We start from the raw sequence: 14,249 nt of genomic DNA, 5'->3' as shown, positions 1-14,249 counted from the left end.
TTGTACTTCCTCATCTTCAGACTGAGTATTTTGATCCTTCTTGGGATCATAGACAAAGAATTTCTCAATGGTGTTCCTCTTTTTTTTTTTCCTGTTTACTAATTTATCCAGCCTATGCCTGGTTTTTGGGGTGCTTCCTGAGTTTGAGTATTACTGGGACAACTGCTTTTGGGGTTTTTTGGGGCACCCCACTGGGACCTTTATTCCTCCAAGGTCTTATGTTAGTTTGCTTGTGCTTTGATATGTAGTTGACCACAGGCACTCCCCTCTGTCCTGGAGCTGTGAGGAGGGTCCCTGCTATCTTAGTATGGAAGGCCAAACTGCAACCTGGATCTAAGTGTGGGCAAACAGCAGAGTCCTGCCCCAGGGAGAGCAGACAGATTTCTGCAGTCTCCCCGACCCTGTTACCATCTGGTTAATCATCATTTGACAGATTTTGGAGTTTATTGGGGAATGAGTTTCCGGGAAACGCTGCCTTCCACTGCCATTTTTGCTCTGTCCCCTGCACCTTTAAATTTTAAACTCTTTAAGTTTCTATCTTGAATAAAAATGGGTCAATCATAAATAAGGTGGGTAAAGGAATGCCTTTCCTCCTGCCCTACTTCATTTGTGACTTTGTTTTTTTTATAAATGGTACCTCCAGAGATCCCCTTTGTTCCCCACATTCCAATCTTCAGGCTAAATTGATTCTAATACCATTAATTGTAAGATCATGTTATGATGAAAGTAAGAATATTTCATAAAATACCTTGAAAGCAGAGTCAAATTATGGAAGATTTGATTCTTTCCAAACTAGGCACAGAAAATCTGTTAATAGCTTAGTTGTCTTAAGCTTCAGAAGTCTAAGTGACTAACCTTTCATGTTGCTTACCTTTGGCAGAGATTTTTCATTAAAAAAAATGTTATCTAGTCAGCTAAAGTTGATTTTAGACTTTAGAAAAAGCTAAAAATGAAAAAATTCTATAATGTATAGGCATGGAGGAGAAAAGAGCAATGGAACAGGAGAATGAGGAAAAGAGACTGATATAGCTAAAGTCATATACTCATACAAATCCCTGGGGGCTGGGGTGGGATAATGAGGGAAAGATGGAGAAAGTCCAGACATCAATTCAGAGTTAGGTCTTCAAGTTAAAAAAAATTGCTTTTTCAAAGAATGTATGGAGAAAGAACAGCAAAGAACTTACTAGGTCCTGAGTTCCTATGGAAAGCAGGGAAGTGTTTGTTCAGTTTTAGACATCAGAAACTTTGTACATGTTCTATACATGTCATATTTTATGACAATGTATTGACATTTCATACCTCATTTAAGTACTTTCCAGCAAAAAATGTCTGATAACCACACATGGACTTGAGGATTGCTGGGAAAGTATATGGTTCTTGCATCTTCTGCCATAATTTACTGCTACAGTTTCCTTCCAAAGTGTTGTTAACAACATGATGATTGTGTGGGTACTTTCCTGTCAGAATGCTGGCTCTGCTGGGGCAGCAAAGGGGACTTGGAACATACTACAAGGAGAAAAGAAAAGAAAAATTACTGAAGAAAGATTTCTCTCTGAAGCCGCATTGTTTTTGAAAAAAACCCAAGAGATCAATGTAGCATATTTTTAAAAATACCAATGCCTTTCAATAATCAGATATTTCAGAATCATTCTAATTCCTAAACTCAGGACACTAAGTAAGAGACAGTTCTTTCACTAAATTTTCTTTTACTGCCCATAAAAAGAAAGTCTTTTACCCATCTCATTTGGAATAATAGAACAAGAAAAACTTATGAGCAAACTATAAACCATGCACATACTTGCACTGATTACAATGGTTTTTTTTTCTTGAGCAATTATGATTTATGGTCTCATATAAAGTGGACATGGATTTCTTTTATTCAAAATTCCTGCTAAATACAAACTAAAGGACATCAATGCTTCTCCATTCCTCCAAGACATTCATATTAATCAGATTTCTTTTTCTAAACAAAAAATTAAGTCTAGTTCTTGGAAAATGGATTTTAGAATGATTAGGAAGGGATTTTTTAAAAATCACATTATCAAGGAGACCATTCCTAAAAAAAAAATACTCAATACTTTAAAGGTCAATTTAATTGGAAAGGAACAGGAAAAAACATTACAACTATTAAGTGAAAGACATTTTTTTCTAAACCAAAAGGTAAACCAATTAATCTGACAGAGGAGTTAGCTAGGCTTCTTGTTTACTAGATAGAAGAGAAGCAATGATTATAATACATATGAATTCAGGAAGCAATGAAAGCTATTTGTAAAGTCTGCCAGACTGTGCAATAGTTTTCTAGTGGAAAGACTGAAATCCCATCATTTGAGAAAACCAAGAAGCTAATTTAGATGGCAGCTGCCTAAGAATGTAGTGCAGTTAAAGGCCAATGAAATGACAAACGCAGACTTGAAAAGCCTAGAATTTTCTATTGTTTGGAAGAAAGGGAGGAAAGCTTGACAAGATCAAGTCAATGAAAAATGCTACATTTGCAATAACCTCAAATTTAGTTAGACTTTCAAGACAAATCAGGTTAATGTTTAATTTGCACTTTATTTCTGGGTTGAGTGGGATAAGGAATTTAGGAAATATAGTTCTCCTTTAGGGAAAACTTTTTAATCCAAAGTCATTGACAAAATTCAATCAGATACTGCATTTAAGTTAACAAAATCTTTTCTTCCCATTAACAGCACAGCATGATAAAAAGATTTCCTTTGAACTTTAGTGAAAAATGAACTTAGCTTCAAAACTTACAGCGCTAGAAAAACTCATTCCCATGTCTGCAATGAGGGCTTTTGTTTTCTTGAGTGGAATCTATAAGAGAAACAGTTATTAATTACAAGATTCTATCAAGGTCAACCATTAAATTTTAGAGTTCTATATAGTTGTTTCTTTGAAGCTGGATGCTCTGTTCTTTTTGTATTCTTTTGTTTTAATATCACATGTAAACAACAATGAGTACCACAGAATTCTGGGAAAATGTTACTTAAAAACATGGTTGGTTATGGTTCAGATCACACCTAGAGTGAAATGCAGCTGCTAAAAATGTGGAGGAAAAAAAAATCAAACCTCACTGTCAGCAATTGTCGCACTCCTGCAATGTCAGTAGTTTTGAGGCATTCCCACCATTTTGCAGGCTAATTCAGGAACCAAAACTAAAACAATTAATTTTCATCTACACTATCAGGAAAATGTGAACTCCTTGATCTGAATTTGTATCCATCATAGTTTTAATCGAATTAAGTAACTTAAATCAAACTACTAGAATTATGCTTAAGAGATGATGAGGGTGTTCACACTCTGTAATCCTGCTGCTATGTAGGGAGCAGAGAAGCCTGGAAGATGTGAAATGATAAGAAGTGACATTAAGTAGAAACTGAAAAACAATATGGATAACAACAATGTAAATGGGAAAACAAAACTACTGAAAACCTAGTAGTAATTCTCCTTTACTCTCTAATGATGTGATTAAAAATCAATGGAAAACCCTCTCTAAGCAAAGTAGTGCTGAGGATAACCTGGCCAGAATACTAGGAAATAACTGGAGTGGGGGAATAGTGAAAGAGCAAAGAGTAGTAAGGAATAGGTCCACATATTACGACTAAAAAGAAAGTCAACAGCAATCAAATTCTAGTTTTAAGAAGTAACCTTGGATTATATTTATAATAAAAGTTTCACAATTCTAATAGTTTATAAAGCTTTTTCAGTATTAAAATCTTACTTGATCCTAGTAACTATGAGAAAATATACTTGTTTTCCTGAGATGAGAACTATAATGACAAATGCTGGTGCAATTAGAAGAATGATGGTCAAAAGCTGTCCTAAACAAATTCTCACATGTTTCAACTGGACAAGATGGGGTGGATCAGGTCTAGATTGAGGTGTGAAGGCAAGAAAACCTAGTGACCCCAAAGTAGATGACTATTACAACTACAAGTATGGCTTAAAGACAGCTTTCAGGGGCAGCTAGGTGGCAAAATGGATAGAGCACCAGCACTGGAGTCAGGAGTGCCAGAGTTCAAATCTGGCCTCAGACACTTCCTAATTACCGAGCTGTGTGGCCTTGGGCAAGCCACTTAACTCCCTTGCCTAGCAAAAAAAAAAAAAAAAAAAAAAAAAAAAGATAGTGTTCACATGAAACAACAGAGAAGCTATATAGCAAGTGGAAACCAGGCTGGTGAAGGAGATCAAAATCAAAATCAAAGTCAAAATTAAAGGAGTTAATTTAAAGATTTAGTAAGGAGATGGATGTCTTCAAGTGTCAGAAAAGAGTTAAGAGTCCTCCTTTGACCCCTGAGGGTGGAACTGAAGTAGCAGGTGCTACTTGTAGAAGCATAGATTTGCAATTAGAGATAGCCAATAGTGGAATGGTCCGCCTTGGGGGATTCCCTGAGGTCTTCAAGCAAAAGGCTAAAGGATGATTCATAGCTAAATTTTAGAGGAGGTTCTTGTTCAAGCCTAAGTACTGATTTTTATTAGCTGGCCTGCCAAGTCTGATGATGATAAACAATAGTCTAAGCTTCATTAGGTTCTAATCTTAGCTTTGGGACCTTGAACAAATTTATCATTTCTTTGTACTTTGTATCTTTTCATTGTTAAAAGAAGGTATCAGCAATGATATATTATATATGTAAGTACATATATAATACATATATACACATTATATAAACCTTTCACAATCACAATACAATTGACAAAGTTCTTTCATATATTAAAATTTTATTTAAGTCTTAACTGTGATAAAATTCTCATTTTCCTGAGGAGCAGAGAACTTTTTTTTTCAGGATTTTGCAAGGCAATGGGGTTAAGTGGCTTGCCCAAGGCCACACAGCTAAGTAATTAGGAAGTGTCTGAGGCTGAATTTGAACAAGTACTCCTGACTCCAGGGCCGATGCCCTATCTACTGCCCCACCAAGCCATCCCAGGAACAGAGAACTCTAATGATACATGTTGGTGGAATGTAAAGGTTTTAAAGTGCCCTCACTATATAATCCAGAAAAAAAAAGTATTCTGGGAAATAGGGAAGCCTCTAATAATATTAATGAGACTATCTGGGTAGGGCCCGGCACCACTGAGCTCTCAGTCGGACAGGATAATTAGCTTCTGCTGTGTGAGAAGGTAGTGAAGGCTATACTTGGGGTCACTGCAAGACACGAGCTTGCACCCTAGTTTATGCCCCTTTTACCTCGTTTGATCCTCACACCCACCACCCCAGGAGGGGCGGGCATGGTTTGATCCCTTTTTCCAGAAGAGAAACCGAGGCGGAGCTTAGGAGGCATGCCCAGGAAGACCAGTGCTTATTTTTTATGCTAAATCCGACAAAAGCCGCGCACCACTAGTTCTAATCGCCCTTCCTTAATTTCCCCTTTTGCTCACCAGACTTCCTTAATTTCTAAACTACGTCTGAAGGCGCAAGTTAAAAAAAATACAACAATAAGGACTGGAGAGCAGGATCCTAGCGGGGCTCCTCCGGCCCGAAGCCCCCCGGAAGCCGCGGCCGAGACAAAGGCGGCCCTCGGGCTGGGACCCCCGCGGGGGTGGGCGCCGGGGGCAGGGCCGAGCCTCCCCGGCGGGTCGGGGGCAGTTACCATGCCGCCAAGCAGGTCGTCCTGGTCGTCGGTGAGGATCAGGACCACGTTGGGCCTCCGGGAGCCGGCCGCCTCCGCGCTCCGCGGCCAGCCGCACAGGCACGAGCCCAGCAGCAGCAGCAGGGCCGGGCTCCGGGGCACGCGGCCCCGCCGGGGGCGCCCTGGCGCGGGGGCCGCCTGGAGCCGCATCGCCGAGGCAGGGGGAGCGAGCCGAGAGCAGAGGAAGGAGCGGCGGCCGCGGGCGGCGCGCAGGAGGCGTTTTCTCCTCTAGCGTGGTCACGTGAAGGCGCGGGGCCGCGAGGTCATATGACCCGAAGAGCGCGTGCTGGCGGCGCTAAGTGCGCCTGCGCGACTCCAGGGCGGAAGGAAGTACTGGAAGCGAGGCCGCGCGGGCGCTCTGAGATGATCAGCTGGGCAAAAATGAAAGATACTCCTTTTTTTTTGAGGGGCGGGGTCTTAATGAATGAATGAATGAATGAATGAATTTATTATTATTATTGGACAAATGATGTTTTTGGAGTGGCTAGGCGGCTCAGTGGATAGAGCGCCCCCTGGAGTCAGGAGGAACTGAGTTCAATTCCGGCGCCTAGCTGTGTGGCCACTTAACCCCATTACCTTGCAAAAAAAAAAAACCTAAAAAAAAATTAAAAAAACATGATTTTTTTTACACATTATTAAAATATTTTTATACTTTTTTTGTAATATTTATTCACTTCTCATACCTTTGATGAAATAATACATTTTAATTCCCTCATTTTTGTTTCTTCAGTAAAGAAACCTAAAACATAAAAAGAAAAAAGTGTCGAAAAAGCAGGGGAGGTGACAGATTGTCATCCCCCCCCATTTTTTATTAGGCTCAAAGTTTCCCGGAGATGAGTACCCTAGTGTTCCCTGAAGGGTGGGAGCAATAGGAAACTGGACAGAATGAAACAATAGAAATGGAGATTAATGAAAGATACTTTTTTTTTAATTTTTCAAGGCAATGGGGTTAAGTGGCTTGCCCAAGGCCACACAGCTAGGTAATTATTAAGTGTCTGAGGCCAAATTTGATCCCAGCTCTATCCACTGTGCCACCTAGCCACCCTGAAAGATACTTCTAAAGAGCACATCCAGAGAAGGAACTGTGGTGTCTGAATAAGGACTAACCAATTTTTAAAATTTGTTTGAAGTTTTATGGGATTTTTTCCCTCTCGTGGTTCCCCCCCCTTTTTGTTCTGATTCTTCTTTCACAGCATAATTCATGTGAAAATAAATGTAATGTATAAACTAGATTGTCTTCTATAGAGAAGGGGGGAGGGAGAGAGAAAAATGAGAAACTCAAAACCTTCCAAAAATAATCGTTGAAAACTATTTTTGCAAGCAGTTGGAAAAATATATTTTTTTAAAGTGAGACTGAAAAGGAAGGGTGGAGGAGAAGAAACTGAAAATGAGGTGGGGGGAGAAATGGATTAAAGTGAGGCCGAGTAGGGGGAGAGATGGATTAAAAGAGAGGTGATTAGGGGGACAGATGGATTAAAAATGAGGCTGGTGGCATGAACTGATGCTGAGCCAGATGAGCAGAACCAGAACATTGTATACCTTTACAGCAACATGGGGGTAATGGTCAACCTTAATGGACTTGCTCAGGCACATTTTGGGGTATCTTCGATGGAGAATACCATCTGTATCCAGAGAAAGAACTGTGTAGTTTGAACAAAGACCAAAGACTATTACCTTTAATTAAAAACCAAACATGTTATCTTATATAATTTTGCTCTCTTATACTTTATTTTTCTTCCTTAAGGATATGATTTCTCTCTCATCACATTCAATTTAGATTAATGTATACCATAGAAACAATGTAAAGACTAACAGACTGCCTTCTGTGGGGGTGGGGGAAAGCAAAATTAAGGGAAAAACTGTAAAATTCAAAAAAAATATATATTTTTTTTAAAATGAGGCTGAGTAGGAGGAGAAATGGATTAAAAATGAGGCTGAGTAGGGAGAGAGAGAGAGAGAGAGAGAGAGAGAGAGAGAGAGAGAGAGAGAGACTGAAAGTGAGTGAGCCTGGGGTAAGAGACAAAGTGAGACTGAGGAAAGAGAGTTAGACCAAGTGAGGCTGGGGTGGGGGGCAAGAGAAGGATTAAAAGTGAGCCTGAAGGGGCAGCTAGGTGGTGCAGTGGATAGAGCACTGGCCCTGGAGTCAGGTGTCCCTGAGTTCAAATTCGGCCTCACACTTAATAATTACCTAGCTATGTGACCTTGGGCAAGTCACTTAGTCCCCATTGCCTTACAAAAAAAAAGCTTAAAAAAAGAGCTTGAGGGTCAGGGGCAGAGGAGGAAGAAAAAGACTAAAATTGTGATTGAGAGGGAGGAGGAGAGGTCAGCATCTTGGAATGTTGGACTTGAGAGTGAGGAAGACCAGGTTTCGAATTCTGTTTCAGACAATTGTAAACTTAGAGAGGACTCTTGATCTCTTAGCCTTAGTTTCCCTATCTGTTAAATGGGGATAATATCATCTATGGGTTGTTAGGAAGTTCAAATGAGATAATTTATGTTAAATGCTTTGCAAATTCCAAGGGATTATATAAGAACTCTTATTATAGGGGGAAGTAGAGAGGAAATAGGAAGAAAGGAAGTGGGGTTTAGTTCTCTGATATTACTGCCTTAGAGTCCAAAGGGAAAAGGGTTAAAAAGTTGCTGAGTAAGTTTTAAAAAAAAAGGAAAAGCAACAGGGACAAAAGGAGCAAAGATCTATAAGAATGGTTGCAAAATCATATTATAGTGTGAGAATTAGATAGGCATATCAGCAGAGTCCTGGGTTTGAATGTCGATTCTGCCACTAGTTAAGTACCTAGATAAATCATTAACCTCTTTGGCTTCAAGCAAGGTGGATTAACACACCTTGCAATACTTATCTCACATAATTGCTATGAATAAGGTGTTTTGTAAATCTCCAAAATACTATATAAAGATTTAAATATTGGGAGACTTCTCTTTGACAATTTTTCTCTGATAATGCTAGAAAATCTAGTCCAAATACACTTGTAGTTTAAGCATCCAAAATAACAATTGAAAAATTGTCATTTTTTCATTTAATCCCAGATTAAATAGACCCATTCATAGAAATTTAGGACACTGTTCTTGTGTCTTTAAGGGGGGGGGGAAGAATCTTAGTGGACTGATAACTGTCATCTTTTTAAAATTACATTTTTTGTAGGCAAAAATCTGTCTTCTTTCCAATCTCTTTACCCTCAATTGAGAAAAAGAAACATATATAGTTAAACAAAAATTATCACAAACATATATAGTTAAACAAAATTAATTTCTGCTTTGATTCTGACCAAAACAAGGATGTATCTTGATTATGACCCCTTGAATCAATTGCTTCTCTGTCAAGTGTATGAATAGCATGTTTTATCATGAGTTATCAGGAATCATGGTTGGTCGTCATTATGATTAGAGTTCATAAATCTTTAGAAGTTTGTCTTTTCCTGGTTCTTCTCACTTCACTTATCACTTTATATGTTTCCCAGGTTTCTCAGAAATATCCCTCCCATCATTTTCTATAGCACAATATTCCATCACATTTATATGCCATAGTTGTTTAGCTATTCTGTTTCCAATTCTTTGCTAACCCCCCCCCCTCAAAAAAGAGCTGCCATATCTTTAGTTAGAATTTGCTTTGCTTAGGACTAATTGCTCACTTTAATCTATCCTCCCTCTTTTTTCCTGCTGTCTGTTCTCCCCTCCTGTTTCCCCTGACTGAGGAAATCTATCTCTGTGCCTATGTGTTTGTTCTTCCTTCCTTTGACCAGTTCAGATAAGAATGAGTTCAATCTTTCCTCATTCCTTACTCCTAGTTTGTGTAGACATTTTTGGAAGCCCTAATTATGTGAGATAATTTTTCTCAATCTTTCTTTCCTCCTTTTCCTCCCTCTCCCACAATTCCTCCTCCCTTCCCTTTCCATTTTTCTTTTAAGGTCATTTAAGATATAACTGCTCTCATAGTCTCAATCTAATTATACTTTTTCTATGACTTCTGTTATAAATGAATGAAAAGAAAAACCTGCTAGAGTGAGAGAAAATTGTACATTTTATTCACGAACCTTGCAAGATACATCTTCCAAGATACAGGGTACCTCACTTCTAGGTGTGAGGCACGAATTAGTCTTCAAAGTCAGGTAATTTATGGTCTTCAGAAACTTTCCCCTCCCTCTTGGATGTTCATAGGCTCTCAGAGTTTGAGTTACAATCTAAGAGGTCCACCCATTCCATGGCATACCCCTAATTTGATCCCCCCCACTTCATAAGAAGCATGATATGCTAAAGAACCCCAATCCTCACAGGGGTGTGTGGGTTAATATTCAATTAACTAATTGCACAAAGTCAGTAGCATTAGGTCAAGATCTCTAGGTCACTGTTGACCCAATGAGAACCAGTTTGGGGTTTGGTATCCCTGGAATGGGAGTAGGAAAACTTTTCCAGTCTTGCTGATTGGCTGGGCCATTCCCCCTTTGTAATGGATTCCCTAAGGTCTCCCCTCCACATCAGGTGAAGACCATCACCATATATTTCTCACAACTTCCCCTTTTGTAATGGATTCCCTAAGGCTCCCCTGCACATCCTGTGAAGATCAACACCCTACATTTCTCACACTTCTGATGATGATAGGGTTCTGAGGGGGACACTTATCATGTCACCATATAAAATGTAGACAGTTTATCCTCATTTATTCCCTTATAAATGTTTCCTCATGTTTACTTTTTCATGCTTCTCAACTCTTGTGTTTGAGCTTTAAAGTTTCTATGTAGAGCTGGTCTTTTAATTTGGAATGCTTGAAAGTTTTCCATTTCATTAGTCATCCCCCCCTTTTAGGATTATACATTAAGAAAGTGATTGTGAGGTAGAGAACACAATTTTTCATCAGTATACTTTAGAACATCTGATAAGAAATGAGGAAATACAAAAATATTTCAGGAAATTGATCACAGTCTGGGACAGAAATATAATTATGTAGGATTGTGTAACATGGATTTTTTAGCACATCTGCTAGAGGGTGCTCCCTCTGCCAAGAACTAAGCATCTAAGAACTACTCAATATGCCTTAGTGATAATTTCCTCCTTTAAAAAGTAGAGGGGCAGCTAGGTAGCATAGTGGATAGAGAACTGTCCCTGAAGTCAGGAGGACCTGAGTTCTAATCCAGACTCAGACACTTAATAATTACCTAACTGTGTGACCTTGGGCAAGTACTTAACTCCATTGCCTTAAATAAATTAAAAAAAAATTTTAAGTGGGTAAATTAGTAAGGGGGAATTCTATATTGGATCTGATGATCATATTAACAAGGAGGAACTGTTTTCTTGAGGTGGAAATGATGGGAACTTGGGGGAAGAGAGCAATTCCTTCTTAGGGTTTATCATAAGGTTCACATGCACCAGAGTCCAATATGTACATGGAATATTTGAAGAGAAGATTGTAAAGATTCCAAGGGAAGGGTAGGTAGTATATCTTGGTCAAAATTCTACAAGGTTTAAGAATGCTTAAGAATGAAATTCAAAAGACATAAAATAATTCTAGAGAGGTATAAAAGTGGGAATTTTTTGAAGCGGCATAGATAACTCACTAAAACCAAATTAGCAAGACACAGTCCTGGGACAATCACTGGGACTGCTAAAGTTCAAAATGAGCTAGTTTTTGAGAGAGGCCAGGTGGGAGGAAAGAGAAGGATTAAAGTAGGAATAGAATTGATACTTGGAGAGGATGGGCCAATGATAATTGCTAACAGAGGAAAGACTCAATTCTTATCTTCTCTTTTTTCTTCCAAGAAAGACCTGGCTTCTCAGGACAAAAATGGCTAATAAGAAATTAAGATATTCATAAATAAATAGAGAATTGGAGAGTACTTATGACCCTAAGCCACAAAATTGAAGGAATTTTGACCAGTTGAATTACATCCTTAGATACTGAAGGATAGAAATGATATATGATAGTTAGATGTGATAAGTGAGCCACTGTCAATGATGTTTTGAAAAACTGAAAAACAAGTGAAGCACAGGTGACAGGAATGCTGTGAGTATAGTTTACCTAGATTTTTTTGAAAAACAGTTGATCAAATATCTGCAATTTTTGTGGAAAAGGTTGAGAGTTGTGGACAAGACATGTCTCTTGACAGTAGTTTTAAATTAAAAAAAGAAATGAGTCAATCAATCATGCATAAAGATCATTATGAGTTGCATGTTATTTTATTTTAATTTTATTTTGTTAATATTTTCCAATTACATTTTAATCTGGTTCAACCTCTCTTGGAGTTTAGTGTGATCTGGGTGTCTTTGACACCTCTGGATTAGATATTACTATAGTTGTATGAATTCAAAACTGGTTAAAAGGCTATAATCAAAGAACAGTCATTTAGAATTCAAGCTTGGCAAAGAAATCTGCTGTGGAGTACCCTAGCAATCTATACTTACTTATGTTAAATATTAAATGTCTTTATACTAATTTGGACAAAGAGCTAGATGATATTCTCATTAAGTTTGCACATGATTTGGAGTTAGGAAGGATAGAGAACTCATTAAATTACAGAATTAAAATGCAGAAAGCTCTTGACAGGTTCAAAGGTTGAACTGAATCTAATATTTAGATCTGCAGGACTGAAGATTGCCTGAAAAGGATCTTAGGTTTTAGTGAATCCCAAACTCAATCAACATCATATGACCCCCCCCCACTCCCCGCAATGTGTCTTGGAAAGCATTAAGAGGCCTGTTTTCTGGGATTAAGGATCTCTGAATCCTGGTCTGGGTACCAAGGTTAAGAAGGGGATTAATATGCTACAGTGGGACCACAAGTCAAGCAGATGATGAAGGGTTTGGAGACCATGCCATATGAGACTCAATTGAAGGAAGTAGGAATGTTATGGGATGGGGTGAGAAGGTGATTTTTAATATCTTTTCCAAATGATGAGTCAATGAAAATAAATTCATTTGGTTTAATCTAGAAATTCTACAATAAATTGAATCTATGAAAATCATAAATAATACTGTATTTCAAATTATTAGATGTATGTAATTTCAAGGTTACCAATTCCCTGAAACTATGAGTTAACATGTCATGGGACTCTTTAAAAAAATAATTTCAAGTATTTTTATGAAAAACAAAACAAAACAAATTCCAAATTAAAATACATAAATTGAAAATACCTACAGGCTTAACTGATTAAGCTCTCATTTTGATACTGATTTTAAATCATGATGAGTTTTGTAGTGATATTCTCTTAGACAAATAGTTCTCTCATTCAATTAGTTTCAGTGATCTAAGGTTTTTGCTCTGTGACCTTCCAAACATCACATCTCACCTATGGGTGAAAAAAAGGGCATGTTCCATCAGTATATACTTTAATACTTAAAAAAGATTTGTGATTTTATAAAATCTCAGAGTTAGAAGGGAATTCTATTATACATAAACCAGCAATTCCTTCTACATTATTCCTTACTTGTTCAAATCCAGTGGTGGGAGAACCACCCCCATCTATCCATTGCTTTTACTTCTATTGTCTGAGGCAATTAAAATAGTATTTAATATAACCTCTGGCAATATTATATGATGATGATGTTTGTCCTTCATTTTTGAAGAAGACCAAAATATCAGGGATGTGATGCCATGACAAGCACATGAATTGCATTTGAGTGAAGGGGTGCTCACTTTCTCCTCCAGAGCCATCTGGGTCCAGTGGTCAGATATGAATCAGGAAGACTGAAGATGGGTTCTAGGTAATCAGGGTTAAGTGATTTACCCAAGGTCACACAGCCAGAAAGTATTCTGTCTGAGATGGGATTGGAACTCCCATCCTCCTGACTCCAAGGTCAGTGCTCTATCCACCATACCACTTAGCTGCCCTAGCTATAATATAAAATAAGTGTTTTTATATATTGCTTCATAAATGTTTATTGAACAAATTTTGGGGGAAGTTCTTCAATCAGACATCCTTTTAAGTACTTGAGGATAGATCCTCTGGATACCCTTTTTCTCCTGGCTAAACAGCTTTAGTTCCTTTAACTTATCCTTGTATATTACCAATTCTAGTTTCTTCATTGTCTACTAGGTATGATAGTTTCTCAATTTAAAAATTTTTTTTTCCAACTAACAAAGATCTATTTTTTCTTTTATCTCATTCTCTTCATCCTTGCATAATCAAGCAAATCTCATTCTCAGATGGGCTACAACCAGAAATGTTTCATTTTGTACCCTGAATCCATCATCTCTCTGCAGGAGAGGCACATTATCATTGGTATTTTGGAAGTGACTCAGCATTGTATTGCTCAGCATTTTAAATATTTTTTTAAGTTGCCATAGTATGAATTATTTTTCTATTTCTTATTACTCCATTATGCAATAAATTCATATATTTTTTCAGTTTTCAGACAAGAGTGTGGGAATTGGAATCAGGAAGTTCTGAGTTTAAATTCTGCCTCCTATTAACTGTGTGATCTTGAGCAAATCACTCAACCTCTTTGTGCCACAGTTTCTTCAGGTATAAAATGGGGGAAATAATAGGATCATGAGGATGAAATGAGATAACATTTCTAAAGTGCTTTACAAAATTTAAAAAGGAATATGAATGCTAGCTATTATTTCTGAAGCTATCCTCTTCATCATTTTTAAGGCCCAATAGTATTCCATTA

The 14,249-nt window shown here is 37.9% G+C and overlaps 1 protein-coding gene across 1 annotated transcript in view; it reads right to left on the bottom strand.

Annotated features, from left to right (window-relative positions):
- Positions 1-5,792, bottom strand: part of GNS (glucosamine (N-acetyl)-6-sulfatase) — a 30,329-nt gene extending 24,537 nt beyond the window's left edge. Inside the window, exons 1-3 of the mRNA XM_074226217.1 lie at positions 5,589-5,792; positions 2,755-2,814; positions 1,300-1,506 (exon numbers count right to left, since the gene is read on the bottom strand). Coding sequence (XP_074082318.1) covers positions 1,300-1,506; positions 2,755-2,814; positions 5,589-5,777 — 456 coding nt within the window. The 5' untranslated portion in view covers positions 5,778-5,792. The remainder of the gene's footprint in view (positions 1-1,299; positions 1,507-2,754; positions 2,815-5,588) is intronic.
- Positions 5,793-14,249: the final 8,457 nt, after the last annotated feature.

Source organism: Macrotis lagotis, chromosome 2 (assembly GCF_037893015.1).
Source record: "Macrotis lagotis isolate mMagLag1 chromosome 2, bilby.v1.9.chrom.fasta, whole genome shotgun sequence".
NCBI lineage: Eukaryota > Metazoa > Chordata > Mammalia > Peramelemorphia > Peramelidae > Macrotis > Macrotis lagotis.
Note: the sequence above shows the minus strand (reverse complement) of the source record. Positions and strands in the feature narration are given on the sequence as shown.